The following is a 20,616-nucleotide window of genomic DNA, read 5'->3' on the forward strand; positions in this document are numbered from 1 at the left end:
TCAACAACAATCTGATTTTAAAATGGGCAAAAGACTTGAATAGTCTTTTCTTAAAAAAACAAAAACAAAAACAAACAAACAAAAAAGAACCAGCCATGCAAATGGCCTATAAGCATGTGAAAAGATGCTCAACCTCACTAATCACTAGGAAAATGCAAATCAAAACCACAATGAAATGTCACCTCACACCCTTTAGAATGGTCTACTACTTAAAAAAAAAAAAAAAAAAAAGGAAAATAACAAGGGTTTCTGAGGATGTGGAGAAATTGGACACAAAGGCGCTGTTGGTGAAAATGTAAAAATGACATGATTAGGAAAGAACTGCCAGGAAACCAGTTTGGTAGTCCCTCAAAAAAATTAAAAATAGAACCAGCATATGATTTGGCAGTTACACTTCAGGATAGATTTCCAAAAATTGAGAGCAGGGTCTTGAAGATACATCTGTATACTTATGTTCATGCGCAACGTTATTCACAATACCTAAAGGTGGAAGTAACTCAAGTGTCCATCAATGGATGAAAGGTAGTAAAATGTGGTTATACATACACAGTAGAATATTATTCAGCCTAAAAGGAAGGAAATTCTGACACGTGCTATAACACGAATGAACTTTGAAAACATTGTGCTAAGTGAAATAGTCAATCACAAAAGGTAATATATAGGTAGCTAGCATAGTCAAGAGTAGCCAAATTCATCAATATAGAAAGTAAAGTGATGACTGCCAGGGGCTACAGAGGATGGGAAATAGGGAGTTATTGTGTTCTTTTTCCAGCTTTACTGAAATATAGTTGATATTTAACATGTGTGAGATCAAAATATAAAAGTGATTTGATCCATGTATATATTAATGTTTACCACAATTAGGTTAACACATTCTTTAGTATAATTACTGTTGATTGTTAATACGGTGAGAGCATTTAATATTCACTCCCATTGCAACTTTCAAGCAAACAATAGAGTATTGTTAACTATAGTCACCATGATATACATTAGATCTCTGGAACTTATTCCCTCTTATAACTAGAAGTTTGTATCCTTTGCCTAACTTTGTCTCATTTCTCCCACCATCAGCCCCTAGCAACTATTATTCTCCTCTGCTTCTATAAGTTTGGCATTTTAGACTCTACTTATAAGTGAGATCATGCAGTTTTTGTCCTCTGCCTGGCTTAGTTCACTTAGCAGAATGTTCTCGGGGTTCATCCATGTTGTTGCAAATGGCAATATTTCTTTTTCATGGCTGAATAATATTCCATTGAATATATGTATATAACACATTTCTTTATCCATTCATCTGTTAAAAGGTCACTTCATTGTTTCTATGTCTTGGCTATTGTAGAAAATGCTGCAATAAACATAGAGGTGCAGATATCTTTTGGAAATAACGATTTCACTTCCTTGTGGATCATACGGTAGTTATATCTTGAGGAAACTCCATACTGTTTTCGACAGTGACTGCACCCCTTTATTCCCACCAACAGTAGAAAAGGTTTTCTTTGTATTCTCTTCAGCAATTGTTAACCCCTTATCTTTTTGATATTCCAGGAGATTTCCAGTGAGCGTGAGATATCATACAGTGGGTTTGATTTGCTTTTTCTTGCATTTACTTGATTAGTCATGTTTGGGGGAAATGTCTATTTAGATCCATTGTCCCTTTCTCTCCCTTTTTAACTATTGAGTTGTGTGAATTCCTTACGTATCTTTGGATATTAAGCCCTTATCAGATATAAGATTTGCAAATATTTCTTCTCTCATTCTATAGGTTGCCCTTTCATTTTGTTCCTTGGCTATGCTGAGCTTTTTACCTTGAGGTAGTTCTATTTGTTGATCTTTGCTTTTTTTGTTTATGCTTCTGGTGTCATATCTAAAAAGTCCTTACCAACTCCAATGTCAAGATGTTTCCCCTGTTTTCTTCAACTGTTTTACGGTTTCAGGTCTTATGTTTAAATCTTTAATACATTTGAGTTAATTTTTGTGAATGGTGTAAGATAAAGGTTCAATTTTGCTCTTTGCATATGAATATACAGTTTTCCCAATACCAGTTATTGAGGAGGACTATCCTCTTTCCATTGTATATTCAAGGCTGCTTTGTCAAATATTAGTTGACTATATACACATGATTTACTTCTGGGCTTTGGAGTCTGTTCTACTGGTCTATGTGTTTGTTTTTATGCCAATAAAATAGCACAGTAAGTTTTGATTACTATAGCTTTCTAATATAGTGTGAAATCCGGAAGTGTGATGCTTCTGGCTTTGTTCTTTCTCAAGATTGCTTTGGCTATTTGGAATCTTCAGTAGCTCCATACAAATTTGAGGATCTATTTTTTTTCTATTTCTATGAAGATACAATTTTAATTTTGATAAGCATAGCCACTGAATCTGTAGATGGTTGGGTAGTATGAATATTTAAACACTATTAACTCTTCCAATCCAAGAACACAGGATCTTTTCATTTATTTATGTTTCTTCAATTTCTTCCCTTAATGTCTTATTATTTTTGGTGTACAGATCTTTCCCTTCCCTTCTTTTGTTAAATTATTCCTAAGTATTTATTATTTTTGGTACTTTGTAAATGAGATTATTTTTTAATGGTTCATCATTAGTATACAGAAATAGAACTGACTTTAATATATTGATTTTGTATCCTGCAACTTTCCTGAATTCACTTTTTTTTTCAATTTTTATTTGAAATTCTAATTAATTGGCTCCAGGTATAGAATTTAGTGATTTATCATTTACAATAACATCTACTGCCCATCACAGTAAGTGCTCTCATTAATATTCATTATTCATCTAGCCCATTTCCACCACCCATCTCCCTCCATCAATCTTTGTTCTATAGAGAACTCTAGCTATAGAATTAAGAGTCTCTTATGGTTTGCCTCCCTCTTTTTTTTCCTTCCCATATATTCATCTGTTTTGTTTCTTAATTCCACATATGAGTGAAATCATATTGGATTTGTCTTCCTCTGACTTATGTCACTTAGCATAATATACTCTAGCTCCATCCATGTTGTTGCAACATGGCAAGAGCTCATCCTTTTTGATAGCTGAGTAACATTCCGTGTGTGTGTGTGTTGTGGTGTGTGTGTGTACACTACATCTTCTTTAAAAATTTATTTGTGAGAAGAGAGAGAGCATGAGTAGGGAGGGGGGAAGGACAGAGAAAGAGGGAGAGGGAGAAGCAGACTTCCCACTGAGCAGAGAGCCCAATGTGGAGCTCAATCTCAGGACCTCAAAATCATGACCTGAGCTGAAGGCAGATGCTTAACCAACTGAGCCCCCCCAGTATCCCTATACTACACCTTTATCAATTAGTGAATGGACATTTAAGCTCTTTGCATAGCTTAGCTATGTTGATAATGCTGGCTATAAATATCGGGATGGATGTGCCCCTTCAAATCTGTATTTTGTATCCTGTGGGTAAGTACCTAGTAGTATACATCCTGAGTTAGAAGGTAGTTCTATTTTTTAGCTTTTTGAGGAATTTCCATACCGTTTCTAGAGTGGCTACACCAGTTTGCATTCTTACCAACTGTGTAAGAGGATTCCCCTGTCTCCACATCCTCACCAACATCTGTTGCTTCCTGTGTTATTATTTTTAGCCATTCTGACAGGTGTGAGGTGGTATCTCACCATGATTTTGATTTGTATTTCCCTGATGATGAGTGATGTTGAGCATTTTTTCATGTGTCTGTTAGCCATCTGAATGTCTTCTGTGGAGTAATGTCTATTCATATCTTCTGCCCATTTCTTAACTGGGCTTTGGGTTTCATAGTTTTTTGGTGAAGTCCTTAGGATTTTCTTTATACAAGACACAGCAGCAGCAAATGGAAACAATTTTAGTTCTTCCTTTCCAATTTGGATGCCATTTTTTTCTTCGCTTGACTAATTGCTCTGGCTAAGACTTCTAGTAGTACATTGAATAGGAGTATGGAGAGTGGACACCCTTGTCTTTTCCCTGATCTTAGAGGGATTCTTCAAATTTCTATCAGTATGCTTTAGCTGCAGGCTTGCCATATATGGCCTTCATTATGTTGAGATGTGTCCCTTTTATATTGACTTTCTTGATCGTTTCTATAATGAAAGTATGTGGAATTTTGTCAAATGCTTTTTCTGCATCTATTGAAGTGATTTTATGATTTTCATATTTCATTCTATTAATATGGTGTATCACATTTTTGTATTACTTATGTTGAAAAATTCTTGCATGCCAGGACAAATTCCATTTAATCATGGTCTCTTATCCTTTTAATATGCTATTGAATTTGGTTTCCTAGTATTTTGTTAAGAACTTCTATGTCTGTATTCATCAGGGATATTGGCCTGTAGTGGTTTTTTTTTTTTTTTACCTTGTGGTATCCTTATCTAACTGGCATCAAGGTAACCCTGGCTCCATTAAGTGAATTTGGGAATGTTCCCTCCTCTTAAATATTTTAGATGAGTTTAAGAGGGACTGGCATTAACTCTTCCTTAAATATTTGTAGAATTTATCTGTAATTCATTTGGTTCAAGCTTTCCTTTGCTGGGAATTTTTTGATTACTGATCCAATCTCCTTAATCATTATTGGTCTTGTTAGGTTCCCTATTTCTAGAAATCCATGGATTTATCTTACGTTGTCCAATTTGTTGTCATATACTTATTCATAGTAGCCTCTTCTCATAATCTTTTGTATTTCTGTGGTATCACTATAATGTCTCCTCTTTCTTTTCTAAAAATATGGAGTGCTTCAGGAATTTGCATGTCATCCTTGTGCAAGAGCCATGCTAATATTCTCTGTATTGCTCCAATTTTAGTATAGGTGCTGCCAAAATGACCGCAAGCAAAATTATTGTTTAATGGGTATAGAGTTTGAGTTTTGCTAGATAAAAAGGGTTCTGGAGGTGGGTGATAGTGATGGTGGAATAACAATACAAATATACTTAATACTACTGACTGTACATTTTAAATGGTTAAGATAGTAAACCTTATGTTCTATATATTTTACCACAATAAAAAAAAAATTAGGAAAAAAGAGACCCTTGGAGGTTAAGAAAAGGGAAATCTTGTTCAGGGAACTAGTCAATCTGGTTGGAGCAGAGGCATCATTAGGGATAGAAAAGGGAAAGGGGAATTTAAAAGATGCATTTGGGATCATAAAAGAGCTCAGCACAAAAGCTAAAAACTTACTTCAAATTTAATAGACAAAAGGTTTTGAGGACAGAAGTCACATGATCTGAATTTTCCTTAAGATAATAGGCCATTAGGGTATAGAATGTATTAGAATGATAAGAGACTAAATACAGGGAATCATTAGAAAGCTGTTGCAATAGCTCAGATTAAAGGAAACAAGGAAAAAAAAAAAAGAAAAAAAAAATAAAGGAAACAAGGATTGACCTAGGGCACTACCAGACAGTATGGAAAAATGGAAATACTGGAATGCTTGTTAATGTTTTCTTTATTCTTTTTTTTTTTTTTTTTTAAAGATTTCATTTACTCATTTGAGAGAGAAACAGAGAGAGAGAGAACACACACGAGCAGGGTGGAGAGGAATAGGGAAAAGCAGACACCCCTATGAGCAGGGAGCTTGGGGCTCAATTCCAGGACTCTGGGATCATGACCTGAGCAGAAGGCAGACAGATGCTTAACCATCTGAGCCACCCAGGTGCCCCTGATTTCTTTATTCTTTATCAGGTTACCAGTAGTTGTCCCAGTAAGTAATTTAAAAAGCAATCTTCAAAAGTGAGACCCTACTACATGTAACATGTAGCCATATTTATTCTCTCTTGGCACAATCTTTAAATAATAGATGGTTAATAGGAGGTAGGTTATTGAAGAAGAGCTGAGAAGTGTAAAATAACAGTTAAATGAATGGAAATTTAGCGCTATCTCCTGGCAATAGTAGTAAAAGCTTTCTTTGAGTATCAAACCGAGACCATTAGATAGATCTACAAATTGGTACAATTAATATAAGCAAAACCATACCAATTATCAACAAAAACATATCCTTGAAAAAGACCAAGAAGGATGAGAAACCACATCTAAAAAATTATCTTAATGCATTATATATAAAGAATGAGTATTTGACAATTCTTCTCTCTCGTTTGCTTCAATTAATGTCTGAAATACCTAGGTATTAAACACAATACATCACATCACTTGAAACATTTAGCCGAAGTCTTTTCAGATCACCACAACTGGTAGAATAAGTACATTAAATAGAATTCTGGTGTTTGGGATTTTTTTAAACAGTCCTGATAACATATTTCCCTTCTGTCTCTATTAATCTTGAAAGTCCATCATATATCCAAATATATGCACATTTAAACTGTATCTTTCAGACTGTTTGCTATATCCAATAAAGACTACAAAATGCTCTTAGAACACACACCCTAAAATCTTAAAAAAAAAAAAAAAAAAAGGAACACCTGGGTGGCTCAGGTTTAGCGCCTGCCTTCAGCCCAGGGTGTGATCCCAGGATCCTGGGATCAAGTCCCACATCGGACTCCCTGCGTGGAACCTGCTTCTCCCTCTGCCTGTGTCTCTGCCTCTCTCCCTGTGTCTCTCATTAATAAATAAATACGATCTTAAAAATAAAGTCTAGACCTGGCTTAAACCACTTCCGCAGTTCTGCTACATCATCACTTTAAGCTCTTAGGACTTCATACACATTAACCTCATTCAGCTATCTTATTGACGTAAAAAGGAAAATTTTAAATCCTGAACTAACACGTGGCTCTATTTTGCCATTTTCTCACACAGTTTCCAAATTATGGAAACACGGGACAACAATTTTCTGTTCACTGGTAAGAAGTCAGAAAACTAAAGTTTGATTGTTTAGTCACCTTTAGTCATCTTTGACTCACCACTACCCCTGTATCCGACAGTATAGTCACCAGCTGAGATATGGCACAAATTTAAGAAAATAGTATATTAAGGAGTATACATGTTAGCTAGAAAAAATATTTTTTCTTGTACTTTTTTGATTACAAAAGTTTGTAAATTTGAGCTTACATACACATTACCTGTCATTCTTTTTGAGGGGTGATGTATATGGTATGCAGGAAGTTGACTACCATGCCCATTGCCCAAGCTGAGTGGAATGAATAGCTGATAAATGTGGCAAAACATTCATCCATGCTGTTGGGAGACATGGTATCCACATGGAAATCTTTCACCAGAGTAACAGCAGATCAGAAAAAAAAAGAAGAGTATTCAAGCATTGTGAAACGCCAAATCTCCAAAGATGGTGTCAAAGTCACAATCTCAGGTTTCTTGGGTAACATGAATTGATTTCACCATGAAAAGGTTGTGCTGTAAGAAGGAAGATGAGTGGGTAAAAGTCTCTTTTCAGAAGTTGGCCTGGGTGTTACTGTGCCGAAAATGTGCAAAGCCAACATCTCTTAGTGCCAATTTAATCCATACCACTGTCTTCACGGGAAAAGTTTAAGAGATCAGAGTACTACAACTGATAGGAGCCTTTGGTTCAATATCCACATTTTATAGATATGTAGAAGGAAATCCTTAACTATAGGCCCTCTTGAATCTTAGAAAGACCTAGGCAGTGAATAGATAACTTCTATTTGCAAGAACACTTAACTCTTTTCGTGGGAAAGAAACTTTCTTTGCTTCTTTCTCTTCAAACCAAGTCTCTCTGGTAGGTGTTTTTCCTTCTAGTCTTGACCCAATGCCAAGGCATGTCCTTTAAAAGGGCAAGTCTAAAAGGAGGCACATTATACTCAATGCAGGTACCTCCTGCTGGTTTCATACACTTCCACAGATATATTCCTGTGTTTTCCTAATGCATAGGAAGCCCCTGACCCCTTCATAGGAGCTTACCCACACCTAATCATTACTGACTATGCTTTGTCTCAGTCTGCTTTCTGAGTATACTTTTTACCAACATCTAATTCTTTTTCTTTCTGGTCCACTTTATTTGTTAATACTTAGATACTGAACTGTTTGCAAATTAATTTTACTTAGGGTAGCGTGCCACAGTTTCCCTGAGAATCAAACACCACATCACGTGTTTGTATTGATAACGACCATCGAGGGGACACTGAAGTGCACTGGCATTGCATGGCTTCTTATCTCCAAATATTACTACAACGTAGTAGAGTTGTCCTTGGCCAGCAGCTGAGTCTTTCTTGCACTGGGGGGTAGCCAAACCTATATGTGTTTTTGGAAAAAGAAACAAAATGAAATCTTATCTTTAATAAAATTCAGATTATGTTGTCTGAAACCTATTATGTTATATATGTGAAAATAAATTCTAATAAAATCATAGAGGAAGGATTTAAAACAAAATAGATTCAGAGAAGTACATGCTTGTGAGATTTGGTTGTAGGAAACCTTCTGAGGACAAGATTATAGGCCATGAATTTTTTTCATCAGAGCATTTGTCATCATATATAATAATCGTGTATTCATTATGTGTTTGTCTTAAGATGTGTGTCACATCTCATGGATATTTGGGAGGCATGATAACATCTTCTGTTTCACTACCCTGCAGAAAGAGGAATAAAAAAATATTTCAAGTGAAGAATGAAAACTTGGATTTACAATTCCAGATCGGCAGAGTAGGAAGGACCAGGAATACATCCCTCCACCTAGATAATATTGTATCAGCAAATCTACCTATGCAACTATTTTGAAATTCTTAAGTCCACCCAAGGCTTGTAAATTCCAGGAAGGCTTGGAGGCAAATTGTACCAACTGCAGTCAATTTCAGCTCTTAGAGCTCAGCAATGGCTACCCATGCTTACCCCACATCCATGCAGGTGCCCTGGAGCACCATGCAGGCAGCTTATTGGGACCAGGTTGGACAAAAAAACCCTGTCCTCCAAATATCAGATCTGTGTTCTGATCACTGATAAGAGCTTCTGATCATGAGGTACAGACACAAGGGTAGGTAGCCATTTTTGTACCCCATTACCACCACACACTCCATATTATTGCAAGTCTTTCCCTCTACTTAGCTCAAGTAATTTCTAGAGGATTAAGAGCATGGTTGCCTCTCTCTCCCCTTCCGTATTTTGTTCCTTTTTCCTCTTTGGGAGTCAGACATTTAAAGCTAATGGACATAAAAAGCAATAAGATACATAGGGATTTAGAAAGCAACACATGTGGTCAGGAAAGACACGGCTACGAAAAGCCTCAAAAATCTTAATTTTACACCTCAAGCTTATGCTAGAACAGAAACAGCCTACAAGAATCAAAACAAGCAAACTAACAAAAGGCACTAAACCCTGAGGAAGGGGAAGACTTTGATGTCCAGAATGATCATTTTAATTCATTATCAATTATCACAAAAAAATCACAGGCATGCAAATAACAGAAAGTAAGGGCCCTTACAAAGAAAAAAAAAAAAAAGAATAAACTAAAAAACCTACAGAAATCATCCTACGGAAAGACCACAGGGCAAACCTACGTGACAAAGACTAAAACAACTGTCTCTAAGATGCTCAAGAATTAAAAGCAAGTGTAGAAAAAGTCAAGAAGATAACATATTAACAAAATGGAAATATCAGTAGGGAGATGGAAAATCCTAAGAGGAACCAAAAGAATTCTAGAGGTGAAAATTACAATGACTAAATAAAAATTTACAATGGTATCAAAGATGAATTTTAGCTGAAAGAATCAATAAATTTTAAAGGTAGCACACTAAAATAATCAAGTCAAAATAATGGAAAGGCAAAAGAGAGAGTGAACAAGGCCTAAGGAGCTGTGGGACACCACAAAGTGGACTAATCCACAGATTATATGAGTCCAAGAAGAGTGAGATAAAGAGCAAAGAGATTATTTGAAGAAATCATATCTAAAGAACTTCCCAAATTTAATTAAAGACCTGATATAAATAACCAAGAAGTTCAATGATCTCCGGAAGGATGAACTCAAAGACCCCATACCAAGACATGTTTGTAATCAAATTGTCAAAGCCAAACACAAAATAAGGATTTGAAAGCCACAAGAGATAAGTGATTCATAACATACAAGGAATCCCCAGTGAAATTATAGCAGTTTTGATCAGACACTTTAGAGACCAGAAAGCGTGGGCCAATATATTTAGAGTGCTGGAAGAAAAAACTGCAACTAAGAATCTGGTATCCAGCAATACTGTTCAAAGTGAGGAGAATTAAGACACTCTATGCTAATATCAGGTTAAATAGATTTTTAAAATTAAAAAGATTACAACGAGACAAAGAAGGACAATTTATATTCATATCACAATACAGAGAACTCGTTAAAATTCAACAACAATCTGATTTTAAATGGGCAAAGACTTGAATAGTCTTTTCTTAAACAAAAAAAACAAACAAACAACAAAAGAACCAGCCATGCAGGGCCTAAGCATGTGAAAAGATGCTCAACCTCACTAATCACTAAAAATGCAAATCAAAACCACATGAATGTCACTCACACCTTTAGAATGTCTACTACTTAAAAAAAAAAAAAAAAAAAAGGAAATAACAAGGGTTCTGAGGATGTGGAGAATTTGGACACAAAGCGCTGTTGGTGAAATGTAAAAATGACCTGATTAGGAAAAGAACTGCCAGGAAACCAGTTTGGTAGTCCCTCAAAAAATTAAAATAGAACCAGCATATATTGGCAGTTACACTTCAGGATAGATTTCCAAAATGATAGCGGGTCTTGAAGATACAATCTGTATACTTATGTTCATGGCCGTTATCACAATACCTAAAGGTGCGAGTAACTCAAGTGTCCATAATGGATGAAAGGTAGTAAAATGTGGTTATACATACACGTAGAATTTATTCGCGCCTAAAAAGGAAGGAAATTCGACACGTGCTATAACACGAATGAACTTTGAAAACATTGTTGAATGAAATAAGTCAATCACAAAAAGGTATATAAGGTAGCTCCATAGTCAAGAGTAGCCAAATTCATCAATATAGAAAGTAAAGTGATGACGCCAGGGCTACAGAGATGGGGAAATGGAGTTATTGTGTTCTTTTCCAGCTTTAACTGAAATATAGTTGATATTTAACATTGTGTGAGATCAAAATATAAAATGTGATTTGATCCATGTATATATTAATGTTTCCACATTGGTTAACACATTCTTTAGTATAATTACTGTTTGATTGTTAATACGGTGAGAGCATTTAATATTCACTCCCATTGCAACTTTCAAGCAAACAATAGAGTATTGTTAAACTATAGTCGACCATGATATACATTAGATCTCGGGAACTTATTCCCTCTTATACTAGAAGTTTGTATCCTTTGCCTAACTTTTGTCCTCATTTCTCCCACCATCAGCCCCTAGAACTATTATTCTCGCTGTTCTATAAGTTTGGCATTTTTAGACTCTACTTATAAGTGAGATCATGCAGTTTTTGTCCTCTGCCTGGCTTAGTCACTTAGCAGAATGTTCTCGGGGGTTCATCCTGTTGTGCAAATGGCAATATTTCTTTTCATGGCTGAATAATATTCCCATTGAATATGTATATAACACATTTCTTTATCCATTCATCTGTTAAAGTCACTTCATTGTTTCTATGTCTGGCTATTGTAGAAACTGCTGCAATAAACATAGAGGTGGTCAATCTTTTGGAAATAACGATTTCACTTCCTGTGGATCATACGGTAGTTATATCTTGAGGAAACTCCATACTGTTTTTCGACAGTGACTGCACCCCTTTATGATTCCCACCAACAGTAGAAAAGGTTTCTTTGTATTCTCTTCAGCAATTGTTAACCCTTATCTTTTTGATATTCCAGGAGATTTCCAGTGAGCGTGAGATATCATACAGTGGGTTGGATTTTGCTTTTTTTGCATTCTTGATTAGTCATGTTTGGGGGAAATGTCTATTTAGATCCATTGTCCCTTTCTCTCCCTTTTAAACTATTGAGTTGTGTGAATTCCTTACGTCTCTTTGGATATAGCCCTTATCAGATATAAGATTTGCAAATATTTTCTCTCATTCATATAGGTTGCCTTTCATTTGTTCCTTGGCTATGTGAGCTTTTTACCTTGAGTAGTTTTTCTATTTGTTATCTTTGCTTTTTTTGTTTATGCTTCTGTGTCATATCTAAAAAGTCCTTACCAACTCCAATGTCAAGATGTTTCCTGTTTTCTTCAACTGTTTACGTTTCAGGTCTTATGTTTAAATCTTTAATACATTTGATTTAATTTTTGTGATGGTGTAAGATAAAGGTTCATTTTTGCTTCTTTGCATATGAATATACAGTTTTCCCAAACCAGTTATTGAGGAGACTACTCTCTTTCCATTGTATATTTCAAGGCTGCTTTGTCAAATATTAGTTGACTATATACACATGATTTACTTCTGGGCTTTGGAGTCTGTTCTACTGGTCTATGTGTTTGTTTTTATGCCAATAAAATAGCAAACAGTAAGTTTTTTGATTACTATAGCTTCTAATATAGTGTGAAATCCGGAAGTGTGATGCTCTGGCTGTTGTTCTTCTCCAAGATTGCTTTGGCTATTTGGAATCTCATAGCTCCATACAAATTTGAGGATCTATTTTTTTTCTATTTCTATAAGATACATTTTAATTTTGATAAGCATAGCACTGATATCTGTATGGTTTGGGTCAGTAATGAATATTTTAACACTATTAACTCTGTCCAATCCAAGAACACAGGATCTTTTCATTTTTTATGTTTCTTCTTCAATTTCTTCCCTTATGTCCTTATTATTTTTGTGTAGCAATCTTTCCCTTCCTCTTTTTGTTAAATTTATTCCTAAGTATTTATTATTTTTTGGTACTTTGTAAATGAGATTTTTTTTAATGGTTCATCATTAGTATACAAATAGAACTGACTTTAATATATTGATTTTGTTCCTGCAACTTTCCTGAATTCACTTTTTTTTTCCAATTTTTTATTTGATCTAATAATTGGTCCAGGTATAGAATTTAGTGATTTTCATTTACAATAACAATGCTAACTGCCCTCACAGTAGTGCCCTCATTAATATTCATTATTCACTAGCCCATTTCCCCTCCCCACCCATCTCCCTCCATCAATCTTGTTCTTAGAGACTCTAGCTATAGAATTAAGAGTCTCTTATGGTTTGTGCCTGCCCTCTTTTTGTTTCCTGTCCCATATATTCATCTGTTTGGTTTCTTAATATTCCACATATGAGTGAAATCTATGGGATTTGTCTTCCTCTGACTTATGTCACTTAGCATATATACTCTAGCCCCATCCATGTTGTTTGCACATGGCAAGAGCTCATCCTTTTTGATAGCGAGTAACATTCGTGTGTGTGTGTGTTTGTGTGGTGTGTGTTTACACTACATCTTCTTTAAAAATTTTTTTGTGAGAAGAGAGAGAAGCATGAGTAGGGGAGGGGGGAAGGACAGAGAAAGAGGGATGAGGGAGAAGCAGACTTCCCACTGAGAAGAGCCCAATGTGGAGCGCTCAATCTCAGGCTCCCCTCAAAATCTGACCTGAGCTGAAGGCAGATGCTACCCAACTGAGCCCCCCAAGTATCCTATCTACACCTTATCAATTGTGAATGGACATTTAGCTCTTTGCATCGCTTACTATTGTTGATAATGCTGCTATAATATCGGGATGGATGTGCCCCTTCAAATCTGTATTTTGTATCCGTGTGGTAGTACCTGGTAGTATACATCCTGATTTAGAAGGTAGTTCTCTTTTAGCTTTTGTGAGGAATTTCCATACCGTTTTCTAGAGTGGCTACACCAGTTTTGCATTCTACCAACTGTGTAAGAGGATTCCCCTGTCTCCACATCCTCACAAACATCTGTTTGCGCTTCCTGTGTTATTATTTTAGCCATTCTGAACAGTGTGGGTGGTAATCTCACCATGATTTGATTTGTATTTCCTCTGATGAAGCAGTGATTTTGAGCATTTTTTCATGTGTTGTAGCATCTGAAGGTCTATCTGTGGAGTAATGTCATTCATATCTTCTGCCCATTTCTTAACTGGGTTTATTTAGCTTGGGTTTACATAGTTTTTTGGTGAAGTCCTATGATTTTCTTTATCAAGACACAGCAGCAGCAAATGAAACAATTTTAGTTCTTCCTTTCCAATTGGATGCCATTTATTTCTCTTCGCTGACTAATTGCTCTGGCTAAGACTTCTATAGTACATTGAATAGGAGTATGGAAGTGACACCCCTTGTCTTTTTCCCTGATCTTAGAGGGATTCTTCAAATTTCTATCAGTATGCTGTTAGCTGCAGCTTGCCATATATGGCCTTCATTATGTTGAGGATGTGTCCCTTTTATATACTTTCTTGATCGTTTCTATAATTAGAAGTATGTGGATTTGTCAATTGCTTTTTCTGCTCTATTGAATGATTTTATTATTTTCATATTTCATTCTACTATATGGTGTTCACATTTTTGTATTACTTATGTTAAAAATTCTTGCATGCCAGGAACAATTCCATTTAATCACGGTCTCTTATCCTTTTAATACTAAATATGCTATTGAATTTGGTTCCAGTCTTTTGTTAAGAACGTCTATGCTCTGTATTCATCAGGGATATTGGCTCTAGTAGTGGTTTTTTTTTTTTTACCTTGTGGTATAGTTAAGTTTCTAAATATTGCTTGACTCCAAACCCTGCTCTTATTCCAACATAATCTTGGTACAGGTCCTGATAGGACTATGCTAGTAATCTAAGTAGCCTTTTTGCCCTAGTTTCATCATGCCACAGTGATCTACTCAACAGCAGATCTGATAACATCATTCCCTTGCTGAACACCTTCCAACAGAAGACTGTCACCCAGAAAATAAAGTCCAAACTTTAGGAATGACTGGTAAGATTCTGTCAAATGTGATCCTGCCTCTAGGTTCATCTTCCACCAACCCTTGTTTCTTACATTATGCCTTAATAACAATGACCTGCATACCCTACTTCTTGACACATCCACACACTTGCTCAAATTCCATTCTGTCTAGAATTTCCTTCCACTCTTTTCATTTGGATAAAAGCATAAGTCTATATATCATGTCTCTGGAAACTTCCCTGAATCTCCAGATTAGGCCAGGTAGAGCTTGTTCGTATTCCTACAACAAAATGTGGATTCTAAGTTCTATTACATGCCACCTGTATTGACCTTATTTATTCATATGTCTATCCCTGCTACTAAATTCTTCAAGAGAAGGGCCTTTACTTATTCATCTTCATATCCAGTAGCACTGAATATATACCTACTATGCAGTAGGCACTAAAATAAATGTCCAAATGAGCAAGCATTGGTAAAGTGTTTGTCATATAGCAAACAGAATATTGTACAATGGGTTTAGGTCCAGCACTCAATAGTTTTCAGTCTTAAATGAGTATGTGGATAATTTCACATAATATGTCCTTGATAAAGCTGAGCATGGATGTCTGAAGTACCTAGACCAGGTAGGGAGGTGGGAGTGGTGCTACAGAAAGTGCCAGGGCAGCCTTCTTGGTGAAGACAACACTTGAAAAGCACTGTGAATGGTGAATAGGTGGGGCCATCATAGATAAAGGAAACCACCTGTGCACACATGCATAGGGTCTGCAGATGCCCACACAATGGGGAAGAGGAAAGGTCTCAATATGAGAGAAACCGAGGGCACATGTGAGAGAAGTGAGAGAAGACAATGGAGACTAGGAAATGGCACATGTCAAGAATTTGAGTATGTTTTGTTAAGGAATTTGATTTGCCCACTAGAAGACAGTGAGGAATTTTAAGCAAGAGAATAAAATAATCAGAAATGGCTTTTAGTAATTTTTGTAACTAGAGTACAGGAAATGGATTGGATGGGGCTGAAATGTCAACAGGAAGCCTTGAAATAGGATGGGAGCCAGTTTAGGGAAGAGGAGAACAGAATGAGAGGAATATGAAAGTTGTTTGCTCATAGGGGTCACACCTCACCAGGCTATAATAGTTTCCCCCTTTAATGTTGAGGGAAGTGAACTATCTACTACATATCTCAGAGGTCAACTGTCAATGTCTCCAGGACATACTTAGTGTCAAGCTCTTAATGAAACATGCAATGATAAGCTTTAGTGGACATATCAAAAAAAAAAAAAAAGGATAAATTTATTCAGGAAGGAATAGGAGAGGTTAACAACCATTAAAGTCATCTGTAACTTAATTATTAGATCATTTTAAATACAGGTACTGTAATAAATCTTCTGCCTTTTCTCTAGCCAGTTTCAAATCAGACTGACAACTAGGATTTCAAGTTTTAGCACATATAAATTCAAGATGCCCAACTAAACTCAAATTCAAATAAAATTTTTAGTGCACTGTATCCAAAAAATTGAGGCATACTTATAATAAAAATAATTCATTGTTTATCTGTAATTCAAATTCAACTGGGGGTCCTGTATTATATCTGGTTAACTTCCTGTGACCAAAACAATAATTACCTGTAAATAATACCTCCCTTCGACAACATGTAGTCCATCAAACGCCCCTAGGGCATAAACTTCATCTGTTCTCTTTTCAGACATCTTGTAGCTTAGATGACAGCAGAGTTTTTCTGACAAACTGTGTAATTTCCTGTGACTCTTGTGAGCTCCAAGAAGGTGAATTCATCAAAAAAGCAGTACCTGTAAATTCCTGATTTTCTGTTGGGAATGCTTTTATACCACTGGCATAAGAAGTCCAATCACCACGATAGGGTGATGTGTATAAGAATCCAGTTGTGAGAGGAGAAGTTTTCCCTCTTTTGTCTTCATATCATAATGAAATGCTCTTGGAGAATCGGGTGCATAGATGCCACTTCCTGAAAGTGATGTTGGAAATAGCATTTAAAATAGAGAAGTGAAATGGAATTGCATAGTTGTTATTGTTATTTTAAACTCACATTACCATTTACTCTAAGTTATATGCATCATTAATTATAGTAAAATATATGAAAAGGACATCAAGTGAGAAGAAATCAAAGTATGATACTAAGAGGCCAATAAGAGAAACTTTCATGTAAGAAGTGGTGAATTTTTGAAGGGGAAAAAAAAGTATACATATAAATGGAAAAAAAAAACAAACCTAAATAAATATACAAAACAATTTGGATTGAGACTGATTCTACAGTATGTCACCAGCTAGATATGCAAAAATTAAGAAAATATTATATTAAGGAGTATACATGTTAGCTAGAAAAAATATTTTTCTTGTACTTTTTTGATTACAAAAGTTTGTAAATTTTAGAGCTTACACATTACCTGTCATTCTTTTTGAGGGGTGATGTATATTGGATGCAAGGAAGTTGACTCCCATGCCCATTGCCCAAGCTGAGTGGAATTGAATAGCTGATAAATGTGGCAAAACATTCATCCATGCTGTTGGGAAGACTATGGTATCCACATGGAAATCTTTCACCAGAGTAACAGCAGGATCATAGAAGAGTATATCAAAGCATGTGAAAACGCCAAATCTTCCAAAGATGGTGTCAAAAGTCACAATCTCAGGTTTCTTGGGTACATTGAATTGATTTTCACCCATGAAAAGGTTGTGCTGTAAGAAATGGAAGATGAAGTGGGTAAAAGTCTCTTTTCAGAAGTTGGCCTGGGTGTTACTGTGCCTGAAAATGTGCAAGCCAACATCTCTTAGTGCCAATTTAATCCATGACCACTGTCTTCACAGGGAAAAAGTGTAAGAGAATCAGAGATTACTACAACTGATAGGAGCCTTTGGTTCAATATCCACATTTTATAGATATGTAGAAGGAAATCCTTAACTATTAAGGCCCTCTTGAATCTTAGAAAGACATAGGAGTGAAATAGATAACTTCTATTTGCCAAGAACACTTAACTCTTTTCTGTGGAGAAAGAACTTTCTTTGCTTCTTTCTCTTCAAAACCAAGTCTATCTGGTAGGTAGTTTTTCCTTCTAGTCTTGACCCAATGCCAAGGCATGTCTTTAAAAGGGCAAAGTCTAAAAGGCAACATTATACGTCAATGCAGGTACCTCCTGCTGATTTTCATACACTTCCACAGATATATTCCTGTGTTCCTAAATGCATAGGAAGCCTCCTGAGCCTCTTCATAGGAGCTTACCACACCTAATCATTACTTACTATGCTTTGTCTCTAGTCTGCTTCTGAAGTATACTTTTTACCAACACTAATTATTTTTCTTTCTTGTCCACTTTATTTTGTTAAATACTTAGTAACTGAACTGTTTGCAAATTAATTTTACCTTATGGTAGCGTGCCACCAGTTTTCCCTGAGAATCAAACACCACATCAGTGTTGTATTGATAACGACCATCGAGGGGACACTGAGAGTCACTGGCATTGCATGGCTTCTTATCTCCAATATTAGCTACAACGTAGATAGAGTTGTCCTTGGCCAGGCAGCTGAGTCTTTCTTGCACTGGGGTGTAGCCAAACCTGATATGTGTTTATTGGAAAAAGAAAACAAAAATGAAACTTATCTTTTAATAAAATTCAGAATTATGTTGTCTAAACCTATTATGTTATATATGTGAAAATAAATTCTAAATAAAATCATAGAAGGGAAGGATTAAAACAAGAATAGATTTCAGAGGAAGTACATGCTTGTGAGAATTTGGTTGTAGGAAACTCTTCTAGGACAAGATTATAGGCCATGAATTTTTTTCATCAGAGCATTTGTCATCATATATAATAATCGTGTATTCATTATGTGTTTGTCTTAAGATGTGTGTCACATCTCATGGATATTTGGGAGCAATGATACACATCTTCTGTTCACTAACCCTGGCAGAAAAGAGGAATAAAAAAATATTTCAAGTGAAAGAATGAAAACTTGGAATTTACAATTCCAGATGGCAGAGTAGGAAGGACCAGGAATACATCCCTCCACCTAGATAATATTTGTATCAGCAGAATCTAACCTATGCAACTATTTTGAAATTCTGAAGTCTACCCCAAGGCTTGTAAATTCCAAGGGAAGGCTTGGAAGGCAAATTGTAGCCAACTGCAGTCAATTTCAGCTCTTAGCTCAGCAATGGCTACCCATGCTTTACCCCACATCCATGCAGGTGCCTGGAGCACCATGCAGGCAGCTTATTGGGACCAGGTTGGACAATAAAAACCCTGTCCTCCAAATATCAGGGATCTGTGTTCTGATCACTGATAAGAGCTTCTGATCATGGAGGTACAGACACAAGGGTAGGTAGCCATTTTTGTACCCCATTACCACCACAACTACCATATTATTGCAAGTCCTTCCCCTACTAGCTCAAGTAATTTCTAGAGGATTTAAAGAGCCATGGTTGTCTTCTCTCTCCCTTCCGTAATTTTGTCCTTTTTCTCTTTTGGGAGTCAGACATTTAAAGACTAGGACATAAAAAAGCAATAATATACATAGGAGAATTTAGAAAGTCAACACATGTGGTCAGGGAAAGACACAGGCTAAGAAAAGCCCTCAAAAGATCTTAATTTTACACCTCAAGCTTATGCCTAGAACAGAAACAGCCTACAAGAATCAAAACAAGCAAACTAACAAAAGGCACTAAACCCTGAGGAAGGGGAAGAATTTGATGTCCAGAATGATCATATTTAAGATTCAAATATCAATTTATCAACAAAAAAATCACAGGCATGCAAATAAACAAGAAAGTATGGCCCATTCAAAGGAAAAAAAAAAAAAAAGAATAAACTAATAAACCTACAGAAATCATCCTACGGAAAGACCACAGGGCAAACCTACTGGACAAAGACTAAAACAACTGTCTTAAAGATGCTCAAGAATTAAAAGCAAGTGTAGAAAAAGTCAAGAAGATAACATATTAACAAAATGGAAATATCAGTAGGGAGATGGAAAACCTAAGAGGAACCAAAAGAAATTCTAGGAGCTGAAAATTACAATGACTAAAATAAAAAATTTACAAATGGTATTCAAAGATGAATTTTAGCTGAAAGAATCAATAAATTTAAAGGTAAGCCAACTGAAATAATCAAGTCAAAATAATGGAAAGACAAAAAGATTGAAGTGAACAAGGCCTAAGGGAGCTGTGGGACACCACAAAGTGGACTAATACACAGATTATATGAGTCCAAGAAGAGTGAGATAAAGAGACAGAGAGATTATTTGAAGAAATCATATCTAAGAACTTCCCAAATTTAATTAAAGACATGAATATAAATAACCAAGAAGTTCAATGATCTCCAGGAAGGATGAACTCAAAGACACCCATACCAAGACATGTTGTAATCAAATTGTCAGAAGCCAAACACAAAATATGGATTTTGAAAGCCACAAGAGATAAGTGATTCATAACATACAAGGAATCCCCAGTGAAATTATTAGCAGTTTTTGATCAGACACTTTAGAGACCAGAAAGCAGTGGGCCAATATATTTAGAGTGCTGGAAGAAAAAAAATGTCAACTAAGAATCTGGTATCCAGCAATACTGTTCAAATGTGAGGGAGAAATTAAGACACTCTATGCTAATATCAGGTAAAATAGATTTTAAATTAAAAAAAGATTACAAGAGACAAAGAAGGACAATTTATATTCATATTCACAATACAAGAGAACTCTTAAAATTCAACAACAATCTGATCTTAAAATGGGCAAAAGACTTGAATAGTCTTTTCTTAAAAAACAAAAACAAAAACAAACAAACAAAAAAGAACCAGCCATGCAAATGGCCTATAAGCATGTGAAAAGATGCTCAACCTCACTAATCACTAGGAAAATGCAAAT

At 35.7% G+C, this 20,616-nt stretch overlaps 1 protein-coding gene and 1 non-coding gene across 2 annotated transcripts in view; both read right to left on the reverse strand.

Moving 5' to 3' along the window:
* The window catches only part of VNN1 (vanin 1), a 48,818-nt gene that overhangs the window by 11,446 nt on the left and 16,756 nt on the right, over window positions 1-20,616 (reverse strand). The window contains 2 exon segments of the mRNA NM_001003372.1: window positions 17,148-17,439; window positions 18,122-18,314. Of these exon segments, the coding sequence (NP_001003372.1) occupies window positions 17,148-17,439; window positions 18,122-18,314 (485 nt within the window).
* On the reverse strand, window positions 4,712-4,815 carry LOC119876022. The gene has a single exon (XR_005354845.1). It is a non-coding gene; the product is annotated as a U6 spliceosomal RNA (small nuclear RNA).

Source organism: Canis lupus, chromosome 1 (assembly GCF_011100685.1).
Source record: "Canis lupus familiaris isolate Mischka breed German Shepherd chromosome 1, alternate assembly UU_Cfam_GSD_1.0, whole genome shotgun sequence".
NCBI lineage: Eukaryota > Metazoa > Chordata > Mammalia > Carnivora > Canidae > Canis > Canis lupus.